Raw genomic sequence first — 20,483 nt, 5'->3', positions numbered from 1 at the left:
CTGCTGAAATACAAGCCCATCTGTACCAGTCAGGGTAATGGAGCCACTGCAGCTCCAGCTGGTAAGGAGTGCAGGGCTACCTCCAATGCAGAATGTGGAAACACCCAAAGTGCGGTTTGGGTATTGTCATAGAGAAGCAAAATTAAGTGCAGGGATGGAAAATTTCCGGTTGCCTGAATCTCTGGGTCTTTTCTCCTAGAATTCATACAGTATGGCACAGAAATGGCACAGAAATGGCATGGAAACCTATTTCAATCAAAGGAATAAATGGGGACATATAATTACTAAGAAGGCAGAGGGTTTGTGGGTTTTTTCCCTATTTCAGAGACCAAAAAAACACAGACAAGAAATTTCTACTGGATCAGCCCAAGATCAACACTTCTAATTTTCAGTTGGCTGAAACCATGCATTTTCGGTCAAACAAATAATTTCATCTGTGAGTATAAGCCCTACTCTGTAGCCCTTAGCTCAGCAACTAGATCATGTGAAATGAGAAAGACTCAGGATCAGTTTTCTCCTCTCCTCCTTTGGAGCTAGGCTTTGAGAGAGGTCTCCCACATTTGAGTATAAAACTTTTCTCTCACATTTGAGTTACCCTGCACCTCAGAGATCTTTAAAATGTTTAAACAAAAGTGATGGTTTTTTATTTGTCTGCAGCTGTGGCTGAATTCAAACGAGTTTCATGAAAAAAATCTCTGTTTTTCCAAGAAAAATAATAACAAAATTACCAATTAATAAAGATTTTCCTGCAGAACAAAACCCAGCAATTTGGAGAATGGAAAAACACAGGCAGATTCCTTGCTGCTACACACAAGTATCTACTTTATAGCTGAGACTGGTCAGTTATAGGAACATACAGCTGAAAGAAGTATGGAACAGATGACACCTTCTTACAGATAAAGTGCACAATGCTAACTGCCAATTAAACTTTAGCCTTTAGTTTAAAAACATAACATGCCTGTTCCTGAAATCCAGTTTACATTTAAACTGTGCAGTTTATGAAGAAAACTGACTCCAAAAAATATCTTCCCTTCATTAAAGATTGCAGGAAAAGGAAAGCTTTCTGACCAAGAGGATCTGGGGAACTGGTGAAAGATATGACTAGCTTTTGTGCAAGTTTAACATCCCACTGAATCGTACAGAAAATAATCCCAAACTCATCAGTTAAAGCACTGGGTTGCAGAATATCCCACTAACATTCTTTTAACATTTTGCAAGTCAGATGCCAAAAAAAAAAAAAAAGCCCTAAGGAGGTTTTAGTGCATGTTACAACCTAATTCAATCTTTCCTGTTTTCCACAAAGATTGACAGCAAACACAATACCATGATAATGGTTCAGCATGCAATTATCCCTGCTGAAGTGCACAGAAGGAAGCTGAAAGCAAATGGGGCCAACTACTGCAGATTCTCTAGATTTCTTTGTGCAAACAAAATCTAGAATGACAGAGCTGCAGGCTACCAGGTCCATTTGCAAGGCTTGCTGCAGATATGTTATGCCTAGTATAATTACTTAAGAAAGGACTAAGATAATGCTGAGCATCAATCTCTTATTAGAGGCTGGCTTTGAGTCTAGAAGCCAAACACTTGGAAGACCTGGTGTTTGGGGTCATGAGGTGAAGTGTAAAGGGACACAACAGCTATTACCACAATAAGAAAGAGTACTGACTGACATGGCCCAGTGTTGTAATGTGTGACTAATAGAACTTGTGAGCAATTCAGCACTGTAATTACAATAAGGTCTTAAAACCTCGCTGTCTATTAGCATAGCACCCGTCCTCTGTTGTTCCAAGCATCAGATAAACACATGACCTGGAAATGGAGAGGGACACATCTGATACTTTACTGGATTTCAAGATCTTACTCTGCAGAAGGCTCCTTTGAGAAGTCACTGCAGAGACAGGATTTATTTTTTTTTTTAATGCCTCCTCTCCTTGACCCAGAGCCAATCCCTCTCTTAAGCTGGCAATAAGAGATGTTTAGTGTCAAAAAGTGACATCTGACTTTTTGTTACATTTCATAGACAGTTAGCTTGGCTGTTTTCCCTAGCACTGGCTGACCTGCCACTTTATGGACTACTTCTCCTAGCTCATTACATATTTTTTGCCTTATTCTCACCAGATTTTATAGCTTAATATACTTTCAAATTTATTTTGACCACCTCTTCACAAGGAATACAGAGGGAGTGAGCTTCAGGTACTTTTACTGAACAAGAGGAGTAGGATACAGAGAACCCTCTGAGTCACAGCACCAAGTTACATGCAATTGTGTGCAGTCTTTCTGCACACTGGAAGGTAAATGGCCTTTGGAGTTAATGCATGAGAGACTCGAGGCTGAAACCCCAGGTGAAAAGCAGCTCCTTAGTGACTTCAATTGTTACAATGCACTGCAACTGCATCTAGCTATAGATTGACCTACATATATCTGCACCTATGTCTATGCCAGTGAAAATTCAGACATTACCTTACGGGGTGTAATAGGAAGACAAAATTACCATTTTAAATAACTTCCAAACTAATTGTAGTATAATGTAACATGAAACATGTGACGGAAAGTGGATTGTGCAAGAGCAACAACAAACCATTTGCTTCAGAAACGATGCCTGTTGTATTATAAGAACATCCCCAGACTTCTCCATTCGTCTCCTCTCCCTCTCAAATGAACAATCGCTTTGGGCCTGTGGTCTCCTGAAAACAGTCCTACATTTTTCTATTAATGGATCACTCCCACCAACCAAACTTTCTCACTGACTTCTCTGCATTTTTATCAGACTAAGACAGAAACATTTAAATACAACTTTATGGATTGTTAAGCTTGTCCTTACTGGGCCAGCTAGCTGGATGGATGCTGTACCAGCAGGGGCTGCCACAGTATTTGAAAGACAAAAGAATTCCTAACAAAGAGAACTGCAAAAAGGAAAAGACTTTATATCAAGGCAAGGTACTCAACATCAGGGAATAGAGTAGTAAGAGACTATGGAAAAAACAGTCAGTCAGTGTTGTGAACAGCTGGGGAAAGCGAAGCAGGTTATTAGTGAAAAAATGTTATCAAAGCATCTTATCTTGTTGGGATTCCCAGAAGCCCATATACCTTCTGATACACAGAAAGATCACACACAGCTTGGTGCTGTGACTCTGAGAGCTCTCCAAATCCTTCTCCTCTCATTCAGAAAAACTCTATGACTTGAATAAAGGGCATCTTATATTACAAAAATACCAGTGGGAAGAAACATGCATTTTCCATTTAAAGTAAAGTAAAAAGCAAATTCCACAGACATTGTCCATTTTTTTATGAAGAAAAAACTGTATTAAATATCTCCACAAAAATGTATATAGCAAAATCACTTTTTTTGGATTGAATGTGACTGGAAAGATTGGGTGACCCTAGCTTTGGGTCAAGCTCTCCTCATACAGTTCTTCCTACTGCACTCCAACAAAGTCAGTAGAGGCAGTTTCAATGTTCAGAAGAAAACAGATTTCGTGGTCTGGTTCCCTTTGGCTGATCTTTAAAAGGAAGAAGCAAGCCTTGGATCAAAAGTAAGTAATGAATGGATACATTAAGGAAGAGAAGGTAGGACATCCTGTGTGTTACTAAAGAAACTTAGAGAGGATATTTCATGTGGAAGCCATGACTTCATAGAAGACACAAAGAATTACAATAATAGACATTTCCAGCAGAAAAGAAAGTGGTGGGAATAATGACATAAAATTAAAGAACAAAAAAGGTAGATGAGTTCTGGGCTTTGACACTAGTAATTAAACCTGATGCATCAGGAAATGAAGAACTGATGGAGGAATAATTTTATACCTGTAAGACCATGCCAGTAAGAAAGCAAGACATGCCTCCTCTCTACCTAAGTAATATGAGCATAGTTAGACAAGAGGATACAGCAGTACTTTTGAGTTGAATTTGACAAAAGTGTAAAAAAAAATTCTGCTATGGTTTCACATACTCATGTTTTTCAGCTACCCAAAGCCATCCAGAAGCAGCTCACTTACTTGAACTGTGCCCAGATTTGGAAAGGATTTCAACATTATTTCAATATAAAATGTGTTACTTAAGCTGGGATCAGCTCCAGATTAAGACAGGACTAAATGTACGTCTGTGTGTATGTATGAATACATACATATATAAATATATAAGTAGCAAGTGTGCAGCTGGTGCTTAAGCATCCACTCATCAATAGAAATCTAGTCACTACAGCTATTCAGGCTTAGGGAGATATTCAGCTCATCCTGAGGTAGACATCAAGGCTATGCTCTATGATTCTATGCTCTACTAGTAGGTTAAATGCATCTGATACTGTTCTTCGGCAGTGAGAAAACTGACATGAAAATGGCTCATGTCAGTAACTACATCATCACAACAGGATGACCACATCTGGTTTAACTATTGGATATGGCCCCTGACCTATCTTAACTCTTTAATAATTCAGAAATTGCTATAGAAAAGTGCTTCATACCTTAATAGACTAACAACAGGATATATTTCCACCGCCTATACTGAAGCTTGAATACTTAGTTCACAAGTGGGTATCTACTTACATGCATTTGTGTGCTTTACTCTCCCATCAAGTCCCCTCTCAAAGCACTAGCACCTGAAGCTCTTGCTTGTGCCCTACAATGTGCTTGAAGGCAGATGGTTCAAACAGTGGTGACAAAACAGATGTAGAGCTTATAGGCAGAATTATAGCTCTGAGGCATAGAGCCTTGCACAAAATGCCATGGAAAAGGTAAACAGAAGCTCTGCGCGGCTGTGAATCTCATATCTTATTGATATTAGCTGACAGAACCTCTAATTAAATCAAGTCAGCTCAGTAACACTCACGTAAAACAAACAAAACTGAAAAGTTGTTTAGGCTCACATATAGTGCTGTGACCAGACATATATTTATATAAGGAAGTGTATAGGAGCAGCAAGGTGTGAAAGGGAAAAACTTGACATATTGAGCAAGTTTATTACCTCTACATTTCTAAAACAATTCACAGGATCCAAGTGAAAAAACAACATCTGTGGATCTTGGTCCAATCTTCGCCCTACACATTTTTGTGCCTGAGAGAGACTGGACAGACCAAGCTACATCAGGTTACAGAGGATGATGCTTTAGCACCTCCATGAGGTGCCACTTGAGACCTATTCTGAGCTGCAATCATTACTACAAGTCCTTCTGCTTGTCCCTCAAATTCAGCCCTAACTAAATATATATATATATATGTATATATGTATCTTTGGGACTTTTAACAAGCATGTTAGACAGCAACATTTTTAATCATAAGTTATCCATAGACTTTTTCTACTTTCCATGTACTGCCTTGACATTAATGGTGCCCACTTTCAGTATTGGAAACGCTTGGAATAAACATAAAAAAACATTGATCATTTTGATGCTGACTCTCTAACATGTTTTATGTATAGCTTTTGAGATCCAAAATAAACCCATAAAAAGAGAAAACTCTCAAGTGTTACAAAAAAATTCGGTAATCCCAAATGTTAACCAAGCAATTTTCAGATGAGTTGGTCTCAAAGAGGAGGCTGAGGGGAGACCTCATCAGTCTCTACAACTACCTGAAAGGTCATTGTAGAGAAGTTGGTGCTGGTCTCTTCTCACAGGTAATTAGCGACAGAACAAGAGGGAATGGCTTCAAGCTGCAGCAGGGGAGGTTTAGACTGGACATTAGGAATTATTTTTTTTCACTGAAAGAGTGGTTAGACACTGGAATAGGCTGCCCAGGGAGGTGGTTGAGTCACCATCCCTGGATGTGTTTCAGTGTGGTTTGGATGTGGTGATGGTGGATATGGTTTGGGGGAGAACTTTGTAGAGTAGGGTTGATGGTTGGACTCAGTGATCCCAAGGATCTTTTCCAACATGAATAGTTCTATGATTCTATTATTCTATGATTTAGAGAGACAGCTAAAGGGAACATATGGGTGAGCACTGAGGCATTTATAGAATAGTCAAAATGCTTCTAAGAGCTCTGGATTGTCCTCACTTCCCTCCACAAACAATGTGCACTGAACACACACACACAAGACAGGAACTTAATATTGTATGACATGATGGAAAGCCTTCAGCTTTATATAAAACTCACTCTGAAAAAATAAATCTCTCTTCCTCCTTCGTGCAAACAGACACTACAATTTCCCCAGGTTCAGTAAAATTACTTCTTAACATGCATTCTTTATTGAGAGTCAGAAAACATCACTTTTTGACACAATACCTGCAGAATTCTTGGCTTCACAGCACTCTGCTGTGCATTGGCAACGTTTTGCTTGTCAGATGGTCTAGTTTTTAGCACAAAATGTAACCCTGTAATAATTCCACATCAGGCATCCATTCAGCCTACCCTTCCATCTCTACCAGGATGAAAATGCAACTGAATTCACAAATTAGATTGAATTCAGTTTCCTCCTTTTTGCAGAGCTGCAACAGTGTTGATTTATTTTAAAAAATAACCCCCGTTGCTGGCTTTCATACTAAATCACAATGTGCACTGGTCATGTAACTGGATTATAGGAAGCATTAACACTAGCGATTGCCCTTTCAAGTTGAGCAACCAACAACATTGCTAAAGGCTGGAACAAAAAGGGTCAGTCAGGGCAAAACAACAAATGTTGCCACTTGCTTTATATGATAAAATCCGAAAAGCAGCAACAAGCAGTAAGTGCTAGTTGGAAACAAAGAGAGAGAGAGAGAGATACATGCATTCAAAACAAAACAGACTCCCTTGGCAATGTCATTAACATTGCTGTCTATTTAATGTGAAATTGAAGAAGGAGAAACAAAACATTAAAGTGCAGAGACCTGGAAGGAGCAGGGCTGTGCTTGGATTATGGCAACTACCCTGCTGTGGGACAGCTGCCCTTTGGAGGGAGACAACTTCAAAATTTTTCATTGTGGGATTAATCCAGTGAGCTGTCTGACTCTCAGACTTTGGCTTTAAAACATATGCTTCCCCAAAGGCTTTTTCTGAAAGGATGACATTAAAAACAAACCAATAACACTGTCCTTCAATACATCAGAGATAGCTTAAGATCCCAAACGACAAACAGCTTTCATGTCATGATTAGCTCATGCTGTTATGCACCCCCTTAAAGCACATATGGTTCTCAGCCAGAACAGAAGGCTTCAGAGTAGCAGCTCCATCTTAGAAATGCAGTAGAAAAGCTTCAGACCGAGGTCGCTTAATGAGAACTTAATATAGAATTTAATAGATTTATTTTTTTTTTTTCTGTGACTGCCAATTGAAAATCTGCCTCATTTAGCTTTTAATGCAGGCACAGAGCCAGTCAGCTAAAGTCCTGGTAGCCCCAGAATATTTTTAAGGGTTCTTCCATTGAAAGTTGAAGACTGTGGGTCTCCAAAAGTGTACAAAGCTCTACTTAAACCTTAATTTCCTCTGATTTGGATACTACATGCAATTGAATCTATTCCACTGACTGTACTAGCCATCTAATCTCAAACTAGGTCTTGTTCATGTGGGATGCAACAAGGCCAGAGCACATCTTGTTGAGCCTAGTTCTCTAAAGTATTTTTTAACTGTTAAAAATGTAATGTTAAAATAATAAAAATTACTAGCTTTTTCTTTTTTTTCTGATCACTGTGTCACTAGCCTTTATTGCATCTGGTGCACTCATGAGGGCAGATCTCTAGAGGTACCAAAAGTTTGAGGAACTCATACATGATTCTGAAACATTTTTTTGTGTTGACATGTCCCAGTGTTGTATGCTCTGCCTTCTTTCCTTGTTTGCAAAGGCCATTCTTGTTTAATCTAGCATCTTCTGTACAGAGTAATTTACAGAATTAGGCAAATAGATGCTGATTGTAATTAGTCACATCCTTTCCGTTGAATCTTTATTAGTTCATGCTAATGAATGGGTGAGCCATTATGAATGGTTGTTCTTCCCTCCAGGAAGAAGAGGATGAGCCCAAAGTTCTTCTCCAGAATGAAGCGGGGCTCCCTATGCAACAGGATGAGGCACCCGCTGGTGCAAAGGGTGAGGATGCAGCAGGGTGGCATTGGCATACATGCCCTCCCCACTGCAGGAGGAAGCACTAACATCACACCTTTGAGAATGGGAAAGATCACAACACATGATTAGATGAACGAGGAGCATCCCAGATCATCTCCCAGAAGGAGCCCATACGTATCACACCAACATAGTTCTTTGCAAGAAACAGGCTTGTTTTCAAACAGCTACATAAGCATAATGGTGGATTCACTGGAGAAACAGAAGTGAACTAACCCTTTAAAATCTCCATGCCTCTATTGAATTGTTTCCTAAAATACATTTTCTTGTGCCCTATGCAGAACAACTTTAAAATACATCCAGCAAAAAGCAGTGCAAATACCTATCAAGACAACAGGATTAAAGACATTTGAGGCAAGGGTAAGTTTTTTGCCTACAGAGAGGGAGAGAAGGTCGTGTTCTGCACTGGTTCATAAGATTGCTTGTTGATCATGGTGAGGCTATGAGCTTCAAGACATGTGGTCATTACTTAAATTTAAATGCTCAGCTAGGCAGTGGATTATGAACTTTGGATATCTTACATTATAATCTATGTCTATATTTATCCACAGGTATATTCATTGACAAAACAACTCCAGAAGTCAGGAAAAAAAGGCACTTACCACAACAATAACATTCGCTGAAGGAACAGGAAGATTTTCCACTTCCAAATCTGGACCAGTCATAGCCAACAGATTGAGGGAAGGGTCGTAGGCAGGTCTGGGGAAGGTTGATTTAACAATTATTGCAGGGTGCAGCTTGCTTCTTTTGGTGTAAAAAGAAGAATGAAAATTTTGTTTGGAATTCTTGTAACTGTCTGTATCCAGACTTTTCTCCATACTCTGCACATGGTGATAAATAAACACAGGTTTCCCACTCCTTCGCTGATGAATTGCCAAAAAGTGGTCATTGTCTCCAGAAAAGCAGCCTGAAGAAAGAGGAGAATAATTTTAGAATGTTTCTTTTGGATGTTTCAGAGACAGCTCTGGGAGCTTGATGAGCCCTTTGGGTTCTGCAACATTTTGAAAGATTATTTGCAGAATACAAGAATACCCTTAAAATCCCACAATACAAATTCTGTAACAATAGCTTGATAACAATACAGAGAGCCTACCAAGTACGTGAAGTGTATCACATTGTTAAACTCACTTTTACTGGGCTTTAAAAAATGCTTTTTATACTTCCAGAGGGGGTTACATTTTAAAAATGTTGTGCAAAAGCAGAGCATATGTTGAGCAAAGTCCAACTTTTGTATTGACATCACCTTTAGAGGTCTCTTCCAACTCAAGTCATTCTATAATTCTATGGTTCTATATATGAGAACCAGATCCAAAACTCAGACATAAACACCTAAGAAAGAGAAGAAAGGTAAAGCTCAGATGTCTAAGTCTATAATCACAATTTTGTGCTTCCGGTTCAGCTGCCAATTACTGCTTAGATCGGGAGGCTTTTTTAACCTTGTGCCACCTCCTGTTATGACTCAATCTGCAGTCAAGCATTGCCTGGGCAGTCAGTGAAGTACCTGGCTCTCTGCAGAGGAGATGCTGGTATGTGAATTCAGCCATATCTTGCATATCTTGGTGTTGAGTGCAAGAACGGTTTCATATTACATACATTTAACAAACTGTGTATTAGAAAAAAATAAGTATTCTCTTGATAGTAAAAATACTTCTTAATGATGCCTATATAAAATGAACCACAACTAAAGGGCAGGGCTGGGGCTTTTCTTTGTTTTGATTTGGTTTTGTTTGATTTGTTGTGGGGTTTTTTTAATGGATGAAAGCTACTTAATATACAGGTCTTTTGTGAAAAACAGAACAGCTACAACAGCCCAGTTCACCTCTCATTCCTGAAGACAGACTGTACCTCTGAGCAGAAAAACAGGTAATGATCAGCTCCTTTATAGATAACAAAGTAAATTAAGCCACATGAATCACCTCTTGGTAGAACACTCAAAGAAACCTGCTATGCTACAAAAGGGACTTTATGTTCAAAGAGAAGTGAATCCAGAGAACTCACTCTGTTCAGCCCAGAATTTCCTCTTCAGAAACTGTTGGAGCTAATGGGAATGTTGAATTTGTGCACTGGTTTTTAGTTTAAAGAAAGAATTAAAATTATCAATGTTATTTTAACTCTCATAATGAACTGTGAAGAGCAGCTCGGAACCAACAACATGTTTTAATTCAGGTTGAACAAAAAATAATTTTGTTCTATTCAAACTAATTTTTGCCTCTTGTTCTTTTGCTTCTGTAAGCAAATCAAAAAAATCAGTCATTTGCACAGCTCTACCCAGTGCCCTTAGGAGATTCTGGAGTAGGTAATTACATTCTGTTGACCTAATTTCCTCATGAAATTTTGGTTAGGAAAATCAAGGACAATACCTTATCTGTGCTATAGTATTACTATGCATCATTGGGGAATGCATTACGTACCAAAAGGGTCTATGTCAGTAGGTGGTGAAGCAATTCCTAACATCATAAGCAGAAAATCAACAGGAAGAAAACAGAACACAGAATCCTGCATTTTGCAGTACCCTTAGAGATCCTCCTGGTATAAAGGATGACGTTAAACCTAAGGCTGTTCTTTTGAAATGGTAAAAAAAAAAAACAAAATACTGACAATTTTCTAGATGACCACTGAGGTCACGTGTACAGCTGTTGTCAGGTTTTGACTGAGAAGATGACTGAGAGAAAAAAAAAAAAAAAAAAAAAAAAAAAAAAAACTGTTTTTGTGAGTTTTTAAGGGAGAGAAGAATGAAAAAAAAAAAAAAAAAAAAAAAAAAAAAAAGAGAAACTGCAGAGTAAAATCTTAGAGGTAGCTGAATTCCCAAGCTTGTTAAGCTTGCTGGGATCCCATTAAGCTTTGTGGTGGCTGGCTTCATTGATTAAATCCTGAGGGTTGGTCTTACCTAACAATTTAGAGTTGCGTGAATGGTAAAATAAAAACAAGGAAACGTCAGCACTTCTAATAGTCACCTGCTTCTCATAGTCACCTCTTTACTGAATTTACTTTCATGTCTCCTTCACAGACAACCAGTATGCCAAAACTGATCATGAATAACATACAGGAATGAAACTACAGACACATTTGGTGTCTGTGGTTCCTCTTTGCTTCCTTCATTCCTACTCCATTGTTTCTGAGGGAATCGAAACCACTGTACTTCTCCCAGAATTTTTTATATTGCATTTCCTACCCACTTTAATATTCCAAATTTCCCTTTTATTTAATTTATTTTTACTGAAAGAAGCAGAAAAAAAATAATATAATTAAACATTAGACCAAATTCTTCACTGCATAATATTAAGGTAAAGCCCAAGTATAACTTCAGAGATAATTCTAACTGAATCCAGAGCAACACAGAAAAACCTGAACGCTTGTCTTGTTTTTGATAAAATATTGATAAAACAATAGTTAAAGGAACCTTCTGAAAAGCTCGCCTGATTATGAATCTCAGTACTTTTAAACTGCAGTATCACCATTTCTCACTAAAGCCCAGCAGGCTCACTTCCATTAGAATGCTAAAAATCACCTTGGTAACACAGGTCACAGATTCACAGAATTGTTGGAGTTCGAAGGGACCTCTGGAGAGCATCTAGTCCAACCCTCCCCTGAAAGTAGGATTGCCTAGAGCACATTACTCAGGGCTGCATCCAGGCAGGTTTTGAATATCTACAGAGGAGACTCCACGATCTCCCTGGGCAACCTATTCCAGTGCTTTGTCACCCTCATAGTAAAGAAGTTTTTCCTCATGTTCAGATGGAACCTCCTGTGTTCCAGTTTGTGCCTATTTCCCCTTGGTATTTCACCAGGCACTACCGAAAAGAGTCTGGCTCCATCTTCCTTAGACCCACTCTTTAGATATTTATATACATTGATAAGATCTCCTCCCAGTCTTCTCCTCTCCAAGCTAAACAGGTCCCAACAGCAGATTCAACACATGATCCATCACAGAAGATTTTAGAGATGGACAACCAAATACACTTTGGTAATGGCCCATCTTGCAGAAAGGAGAAATTAGCAGGTCTAATTACACTACATACTCTCTGTACTCATGCAAATCTATTTTTACCAGCTGACAGTGACAAAGTTCAAATATGTTCCAAGAAAATTATTAGGTTGAACTTGGTTTTCTGAGAAGTCCACATAGTACCAGTAGCTTAAGCAGGTTACAGACAATTACAGTGCTCCATGTGAAAAACTTCATTGATCTTGGTAGACTCTGGATAAGGCCCTAACCAAGATCAGACTTTGGCTTCCAGACTGCTATGGATGCCTCAAGGCACTCTAACAAATGGGCCACCCTTGATACTGCAGGGAAACCTAAAACTTCCTCTCAATCCAATGAAGGGGGAAAACATTCCTTCTTCATCCTCAAGCTTCAGCTCTGAACACAAACAGTATACACCTATGAGACACTCACACTTCTGCTACACATCACCTTTAAATGTTGCTGGTCTCCAACCCTTAAGCAAAAGAAGACTGGGATTCCTGTACCAAGTTCTGCACTTATACAGAAAAAGCAAATACTCCTCTGTGGCCCCACAGATGCTCAGCAGGTAAGTGTTGGCAGTCATACCAGAACCATGTAAAATGTGGGAAGCTTCTGCAGATGCTTTCATTTCCCACCTTCACTTCCACAAATTTGCTATGTTTTCGTTAGGCTGGTTTGTGTGGGTAATTCTTTGTGCATACACTGGAGTGGAGGCAATTTTAGGAGAAGGAATAAAATAATTTCATTTATAGGATGATATCAGCAGTGAGTCAATATAACAAGTTAGTCATTAATAGCTCTGCATTCTGAAATAGAGTTTAAACAGGGTAGCGTGAGCGGGATATAAACATTGTCTTTAGGATCAAGTTTACTAAGCTTATGGAAGAGATATTTCTAGGAATCCTAATTTTTAAGCCTTGTGCTAAGCCCCATTTTATGAATTTCCATGTATGTTGGGATACCTGAAACTTAAAAGACACTATGATACTGTGATGCTTCAGTTCTTCATAGCTTCTCATGGTTTCCTCGGGGGCCACAGAGGAGTACAGAAAAAGTATGGATAATGGGTCCATGCAGAAGTCCATGTGAAGTACTCAGATGGTCCCAATATACAGAAAGCACAAAATTTTCGTGTAGTAATAGATGAGTAAGCCACAAAAATGTTCAATACCACACAATGCAGAGCCTGTCTTATTCCACGAATGTGTGTTACATTTGCAGAAATGAAATATTATAATAAATAGTAAATCTGAGATGAAAGATGTTGTGGGTAAATTTGACCGTCCTAGTTGGCCTCTGCTTAACAGAGAAATCCCAGGATTTCTCTAGACTCTGTTGGTGCCCTGGATAGTCTCAAGACAGTTCACATTTTATTTTAAAGCAACCTGCCAGGAAATTGTTAGACCCTGAAATCCCAAATACCTCCTCTTTCTCTAAACTATATGGATAAAAAACTTCAAGATAACCAAGATCCATTGATTAGCCAGTAACACTGCAGCACAGCTTCCCCTTTTAAAAACATAAAAACATCATAGCTTTACAGATTTTTACCTCACATCCTCTAGAGCCAGAAACCAGAGCGTTATTTAACTGGAAAAGGAGAGTCCCAGTACATTCTTTTGTAAACCTGATAGGGCCTAGATAACAGCGTCTAAAGTTTTGATGTCTGTCTGGAAAAATAATTTGAGGTCATTGCCTCAAGTCTCATTATTTGCTTTAATCTGAACAGATTAGATTCATAAAAAGGTATGCTCCTCAAATTTTCTGTTTTCTGTAACGAGAGGTATGCTGTATATTTACTATTTTTAAGTAGTCCGGTCACCCCAAATCCATTGATGTGCTACCCCTGATTAGTAAGTAGAATGCACAACTGAATATCAACAGTGCATGTTTTAAAACTCATGCTTAATACTATAACTAGCACTACAATAACACTGAAGTCTCTATAGCTACAGATATCTTGGTATATTACACAGCTTTAGATTTTCATGCTAACGATATGGAAATTGGAGAAAAAAAGGCAGAAAATGTAAAGTAATTTCATAAGGGAAAAACATGCTGGAACTTGACCAGTTTCAAAGATAAGTTTAAATCAAACGCAATTTAAGTCACAGTATTTAAAGCTGTTGCTAAATCATTTCTCATTTTCAGTAAAAAGATTTAATAAACTTTGGTAATTAAATTTTGACCCCTAAGCTCCACATGCTTTTTATCTTTCTGTTTAGCTTACCACTCTGAAATATGTTCTTTGTCCCATACAACCTTTCTTCACAACCTATAAACTAGCCTCAGACTTTGGACAGGCTTGATCTTTATCATCTCTTGCATGAAGTTTCATCTCTTCTTGAACAGCCACCAAGAGACACTGTGAGATGCCGACCAACATACATATGCAGACCACTGCTCAATCCTTTCCAGTAATGCCAATGTTTCTACAGCTAGGAGATTCACTGCCTGCTTCTTTTTTAATCCATTGAGATGGTTATGGTCTTATACCCTGCAGAGCAGAGTTTGCAATTCTCTTTGGTCTGTATAAGGGCCAAGTAGATACTGGCCAAAATGAAGGGGAAAACAATAATCTCTCTTAACATCTGTGCTAAAATGCTTAATAACATGCTAGCCATTCATGGTCATGGATCTAACTCTCTGTATCTGTTAGATACAGAGGGAAATGCAAACTACTGGTAACTCCTAGATATTGGATAAACACTTCTATATGTTTAGAATACCTGCATCTTCTCTGGGCTGTGAGGTTGTCACTTCTGGTTCAGGCAATGGGACCATCTTTTGGCTGTGACTTTAAAAGATATTAAAGTCTACTTTATCCCTATTTTATCTATTTTACCAGAAAAAAATCCCAAAACATATCAAGAAGAATCAACATATCTGGTGGGAAATAAAAATGTTTTAAATTATGCTGAAAGCACAAATGAAAACAGAAGCTGTCTGGAGGCAATATGCCTTGCAGCTCTACTGTCTAAAGAGCATGTCTTATTGTCAGCAAAGAAGTACATCAATCAAATCTAAATTTCACTAGGATAGGCTATGTAGTTTTAGCGAAACACAAATTACTACTTAACTTTAGCAAGATGGATGAAGAATTACTACCAATAAAATGCAGTTAAGTAATGGCAAAAATATTACTTCACTATTAGCTGGGCAACAGAAGATACTTTTAAAAGGTAAGGCAAACCAGGCAAATTTGAAAAAGAAAAAATATTGATCCACTTGCTGGTTTTGTAGCATATGCATGAAACAACATTGAAAGTTTTGGAATGGGCAAAAAAATTTACCTGGAAAAATACTTTCCCTCATATAACAGTCCTTGCAGCAGAGGGACTTGTAGAGAGGCTGTGACACCAGAGCTAAGTGAGCACAGAACAGAACACTCGTAAAAACTTGGAAAAATATTTTTATTTGCCTTTAAACAACATGTTCAGAACTTTTTATCAAAATAAAAAAATCTGATAAAATCAATTTGTACAAAATGTGTGTGTGTATGTGTGCAGGTGGACATACAAATTGGTTTCATCTGTGTGTGTGAGTGAGAATATCCCCAAGAGAGAGGGGAGGGGGCAAGAGAGAGAGAGATGGTTGCATGGAATTTTCTTCCTTTTCTAATAAGTAATTTGCTGAAAATAGAAACAACTGTAAATTCATTTTTGCTGAATTTGTTGTTTTCAGTAGTGAAAAAAAATTAAAATGCTCTGGCCAAAAATATCACAGCTACAGTGAATTTGACTCGAGCACAAGTGGTATTTTTTCAAAAAAGACACTTCACATCTCATTTTATGGGCCTGTTGCCTGATGTGTCAATAATGAAACTGGATACCACAGAGCAGTGATTCCACTAGGTCTACTCATGTGAATTAGAGATGAGCCATTGGTCCCAAAGGCACTTAAGTATTCTGCCATACTTCTGCCCTGGCACTAATGTACAGTAGAGTCTCACATCAGATCTTTTTCCAGAAGGTGTGAGAAAGTGCTGCATCAATTTACTAATTTTGTGATCACTGTCATTTTCCAAATGAAAGTTGTGGCTAAATTCTGCTCTGCATAACATGGATGTAAACATATAGTATCTCCACAGATATCTGTGCCTGGTATGAAGGGAAGCCAAGTTCAATCTTAAAGTTTTGGCTGGTTATTTTGCAGTAATAATGCTCTAGGATATCACACTGAGAATTTCTGAACATATCTTATCAAACTCCTCTAAGTACTTACTCTGAAGCCATGCTGAAAATCCTACCGGGTAATGACTGTGCCTTATGGAGTAAGATTCCTACTGCTCCTCCTAGTACTCCCACATTACATCTCATGACACCCCTGTGGAGGGGGACCACCACCAGACACGGCCACCCACTGTTATCTCATTAGCCTCCTAGAGAGACAGGCTCCCCCAAATGCCAAACTCATGTTTTTTCAACAAGTCTCCTGCTTGGCTCTCCAGAAAAGCTGGAACCAGCCTTTGCTGTCTAAGATGTTTCAGTCTTCTTGTAATACAACAAATGAAAATTAGGTAGGGATTCCAAGATCATAAACCTCAATAATTTCCTAATGGATGTACTGAATATAAACATCTCGTAGAAGATGATGTCTTTCAAAATTATTAATATCAAGAATTTCCACATGTAAAACCAAGACAAGAGTCTCTTTTCCAACTAAATACTTGCTCAAAAATATGAGGTCAGATACTGAATTATAAAAACTATTTCTCCCCAACAGAACCTTTAAAGAGACAGATGTCTACCCTCAGATTATCCATGAGTCTACTAATAAAAGGCACAAATGTCTATTCTAGTAAAAACACCCACTCATGGCCAGCAATATGTCTTCTAGAGAAGCAATTCCTAGTACCAGCAAAAAGTACCAGCTTCATTTAGATTATGTTAGTGTAATGAATCAGAATTCCAGTGCATTTTTAAAATCAATAACTCCTTCACATTCACTCTAAATGTATTTAGGAGCTAGCATTATTCACTCATTAGTATGAGGTTACTGAAATGGATTTGATTGCAAATGTATTTTGTGCAGATCTCACCTCAGCCCTAGAAGTACAATCCCCAGATTTTATTATTTTTGTGACGGAGCTCATGTGTTTTTAAGAAAACAGGCTCCCCAACACTTCAGTAGAAAGAGCTGTTCACTCAAGTAATTTCCATGAGAATACCACAGTGCATGGCTGACCAGCAAAGCTGAAGTACTAGTTTCTGCACAGCATAACTTAGGAAAATCACCTGTTGACCTTGGTAACAATTAACTGAGGACCAGTCTAGCATACTTACAATGAATGTTTCTGCACCTAGTGAGTCCTAGCCAAAGACGTGTTAGTTTGTGGTCAAAGACATTTAAATTTTGGCATAAACGATCCTCACATTACTACAGCACTGCACCAAGAAGATAAAATGCCACTACCTTTAATTTTACCCGATTCATCTGATGGGTTTTGGGAAGTGATCCATAAAAAGGTCGAGACAAAGATCTACATGCTTCACCTCTGAAAAGGCTAATAGGAAAGTATTGGCCCATAGTGACTTAAGGTTGTCAATGCATCTCTTCACCAATTAAGAGAAAAATAAAATGAAGTGATAGAAACACCTAGCAAGCTAGTCTAAGGACTTTTCACAAGAAACGATGACTTAGACGACCTGACCAAATCTTCAACTGTTAACTCTTTGCTTTTCCAGGACCGGGGTTTGTTCATCTCAAAAGCAAATTCTGCAAAAATGCTCAGTTAAAGAGACACTTTTAACATAAGGCAGGTAGTGCGTTGATGCGGTGATAGTTAACTAAGATTTTTTCTAATCTGGTTGATTTTCCTAGCTTATTACCTGTGACTGGATATTTAACTCATCAGGTATTTTAATTGTGTTAACAAAATTTGTTAAAACAGAGACTGAGGTGAGACAGTTATTGAGCTGAGTAAGCTGGATGACACAAACGGCTCTAATTACAAGTTCATCTAATGCATCACTGTGTTTTTGCTACCACCTGCCATTCTTTCACAAGGAAACAGTGCTTCCTAGTCATCTTGGAAGACATTAGTTTTTCATTGCAAGAACCAATTAGACCACACCTACTAAAAAAAAAGTGTGTAACCTGTGCTGCCTTGCAGTCTCTCATGCAACGCATAACATAAGATGAAGGTTCATGGTGACCTGCAATCAGTCGCTACAGATCCAGGTCTTCACCCAACAGCAAGCTCTATATAGGTTGGTTACTTCACGTGCTGCACTCAGCAGAAGGGCCTAATTCTGTTTCCAGAGATGCACACACAAGTCTTCGATTTCAGTAATCAAAATATGGGAACACCAACAGCAGAACTGGATTTAATTTTCTGTTTATACAGCTGTCCTACTTTATTTGAATTGGTATCTAAATCAGCTTAGTAAAATGGTACCTTTTTAAGCACATGACAATTCCTGATAATATCTTTCACAGTAATATTTTTCTTTTTTTTGCATGAATACATATAGGGCTGCTGTAACACAACCATAGTAGAAATATCTTTCCATAGCAAACTAGATTTGCAATAAACATGCATTACCTTTCCATTACAAAGTACTATTTAAACACATTACAGAAATGAGTTCTTTTTTTTTTTTGCCTGTGTTTGTGGGGTTTTTTTTTCTCAAGTAATTGTGGACTTATGTTTTCTCTAAAATCTATTATCACCAACTGATATCAAGGGAGATTTTGTTAATGTCTGCTTCCAGTGCCTTTAGCATTCCCTAGAAGCATGCCTCATGTTTATTCAGCCTCAGAAAAAAAAAAAAAAAGAAAGAAGCCAAGTGGTTTCCAACACATTACAAAAAAAATGACATTCTGGATATGATTTGTGACCTAGCACTAGTGGCAAATGGAATGCAGCTTGTGATTTCATATGAACCAAAGATTTTAAATCGCCATCAATAATTCATAAGTTTAGGCTATACATAAAAGATGTCCATAACAGTGAACCATGAAAGACCACATTTTCTACTTGCATCTGATGAAACAGAGAAATCTTAGCAGTTTAAGCTTGAAATGTTATTTCATTGTTGTGACATCTTCAACGACTTCCAACAAGAGTAAGCTGTGTGCAGCCCTGCCTCAGAGCAGGCACAGCTCTTGTGCTCAATGGCAGCCATGCCCAATATGCAAAGGTCGAATTCAGCTCCTGCCCAACCTCTCTGTTGCCTTCTCTGAAACAACTATTTTCCAAAAGTGCCTGGGGAAGAAAATAACACCATTTAAACATCTATTTTCCTCTCTTTTTCTCATGATTAGAGATATTTTCATAATAAAGGCCAGGCTTTGTTTGCAAGCATTCCCACTAACTTGATGAAACAAGTAAAACTTAGTAAGGAAAGTAAAGTAAATGGCTTACTGGCAGGATATAAACTCATTTTCCATTAGTAGAATAGAAAAATGAAGCACATCAAAACGAATGCAAAGTCCACTATTAAGAGAGGATACATTAAGATTAGAAAGGATGTTATGTCAAATAGGGGCTGTACACTAATTTTCTACAGATGATCATTTTAATACATGTTGTAAAAGAACAATCTAAAAGCAGCTTAAGGCTTTTATTAAAATGGATCACAAAATGTTCCCTATCTTTCAGTCAATAATCTCTTGCACACAAGAATATAAGGCATAACAGCATGAGCTTCCTAGCTATAGATATACAAGAAAGTGGTTCCTGAGAGTTATGAAGTGTAGCCTAATATTCCAGGGCAATAAAATACCAATAACTGAGGCAAACCACTTCTCCTGACAACAGCAAACAAAAGAGTCTAGTGCTCACTTCCTGATAAATCCATACAAACAACTATTTTCATAATGCAGCTGACAGAGGGGGGAATCCATGTTCATGCCTTGCTCCCACATCAAAAGAGACATTAAGTTCAAGTATGATTTGCAATGATTCTGCAATAAAACAATGCAAATTAGTTGCATCTTGAACACCTCACCTAGAAACAACATCCCCGGGAGAGAAAGAAGCACAGCCTAAGGGGTGTTTTAATTGTTGTCCTTAATTAAACTTCAGTGAAGTTAAAAGCAGGGTGCAACAGCCATTTTCTGCTTCAGAAGTATCTATCCTTGCCGTAAATGATAAAACAAAGAAACTCTTCAACTTTATTAACTGAGAACTTCATTCAGTTATACAGTCACCCCAGATTTAATTTCCTTCATAAAAGTAAATATGCTTAAATCTGCACGGGAGAGAGAGATACTCTGAAAAACAGGAGGTTTTGCATGACTTAAGGGAAGCATGAAATTTACGCCAGAAATACAAGCTCAGGCTACCAGAACGAAACTGGCAGGGGAACTTGACGTTCGTAGCGGGGCTCTCGCCGCGTTTCTGAACGGGGCACACGTTCTGCCAGCAGAGCAGAGTGAATTGATCATCGCTGCTACCGCCGAGGCGCCTGCTGTCGCAGCTGCAATTCCCCTCTCTAAAAACCCTGCTGCCACGAGCAGCACACAAGTAGCAACGCCCCCC

General features: G+C 38.3%; 1 protein-coding gene across 1 annotated transcript in view; it reads right to left on the bottom strand.

Annotated features, from left to right (window-relative positions):
• PTPRR (protein tyrosine phosphatase, receptor type, R) overlaps window positions 1-20,483 on the bottom strand; it is a 160,835-nt gene that overhangs the window by 125,629 nt on the left and 14,723 nt on the right. Inside the window, exon 3 of the mRNA XM_009997757.1 lies at window positions 8,628-8,932. Within this exon, the coding sequence (XP_009996059.1) occupies window positions 8,628-8,932 (305 nt within the window). The remainder of the gene's footprint in view (window positions 1-8,627; window positions 8,933-20,483) is intronic.

This window comes from Chaetura pelagica, unplaced genomic scaffold (genome assembly GCF_000747805.2).
Source record: "Chaetura pelagica isolate M959 unplaced genomic scaffold, ChaPel_1.0 scaffold314, whole genome shotgun sequence".
Taxonomy (NCBI): Eukaryota; Metazoa; Chordata; class Aves; order Apodiformes; family Apodidae; genus Chaetura; species Chaetura pelagica.
The sequence above is the reverse complement of the archived record's forward strand: the minus strand, read 5'-3'. Positions and strand labels throughout refer to the sequence as shown.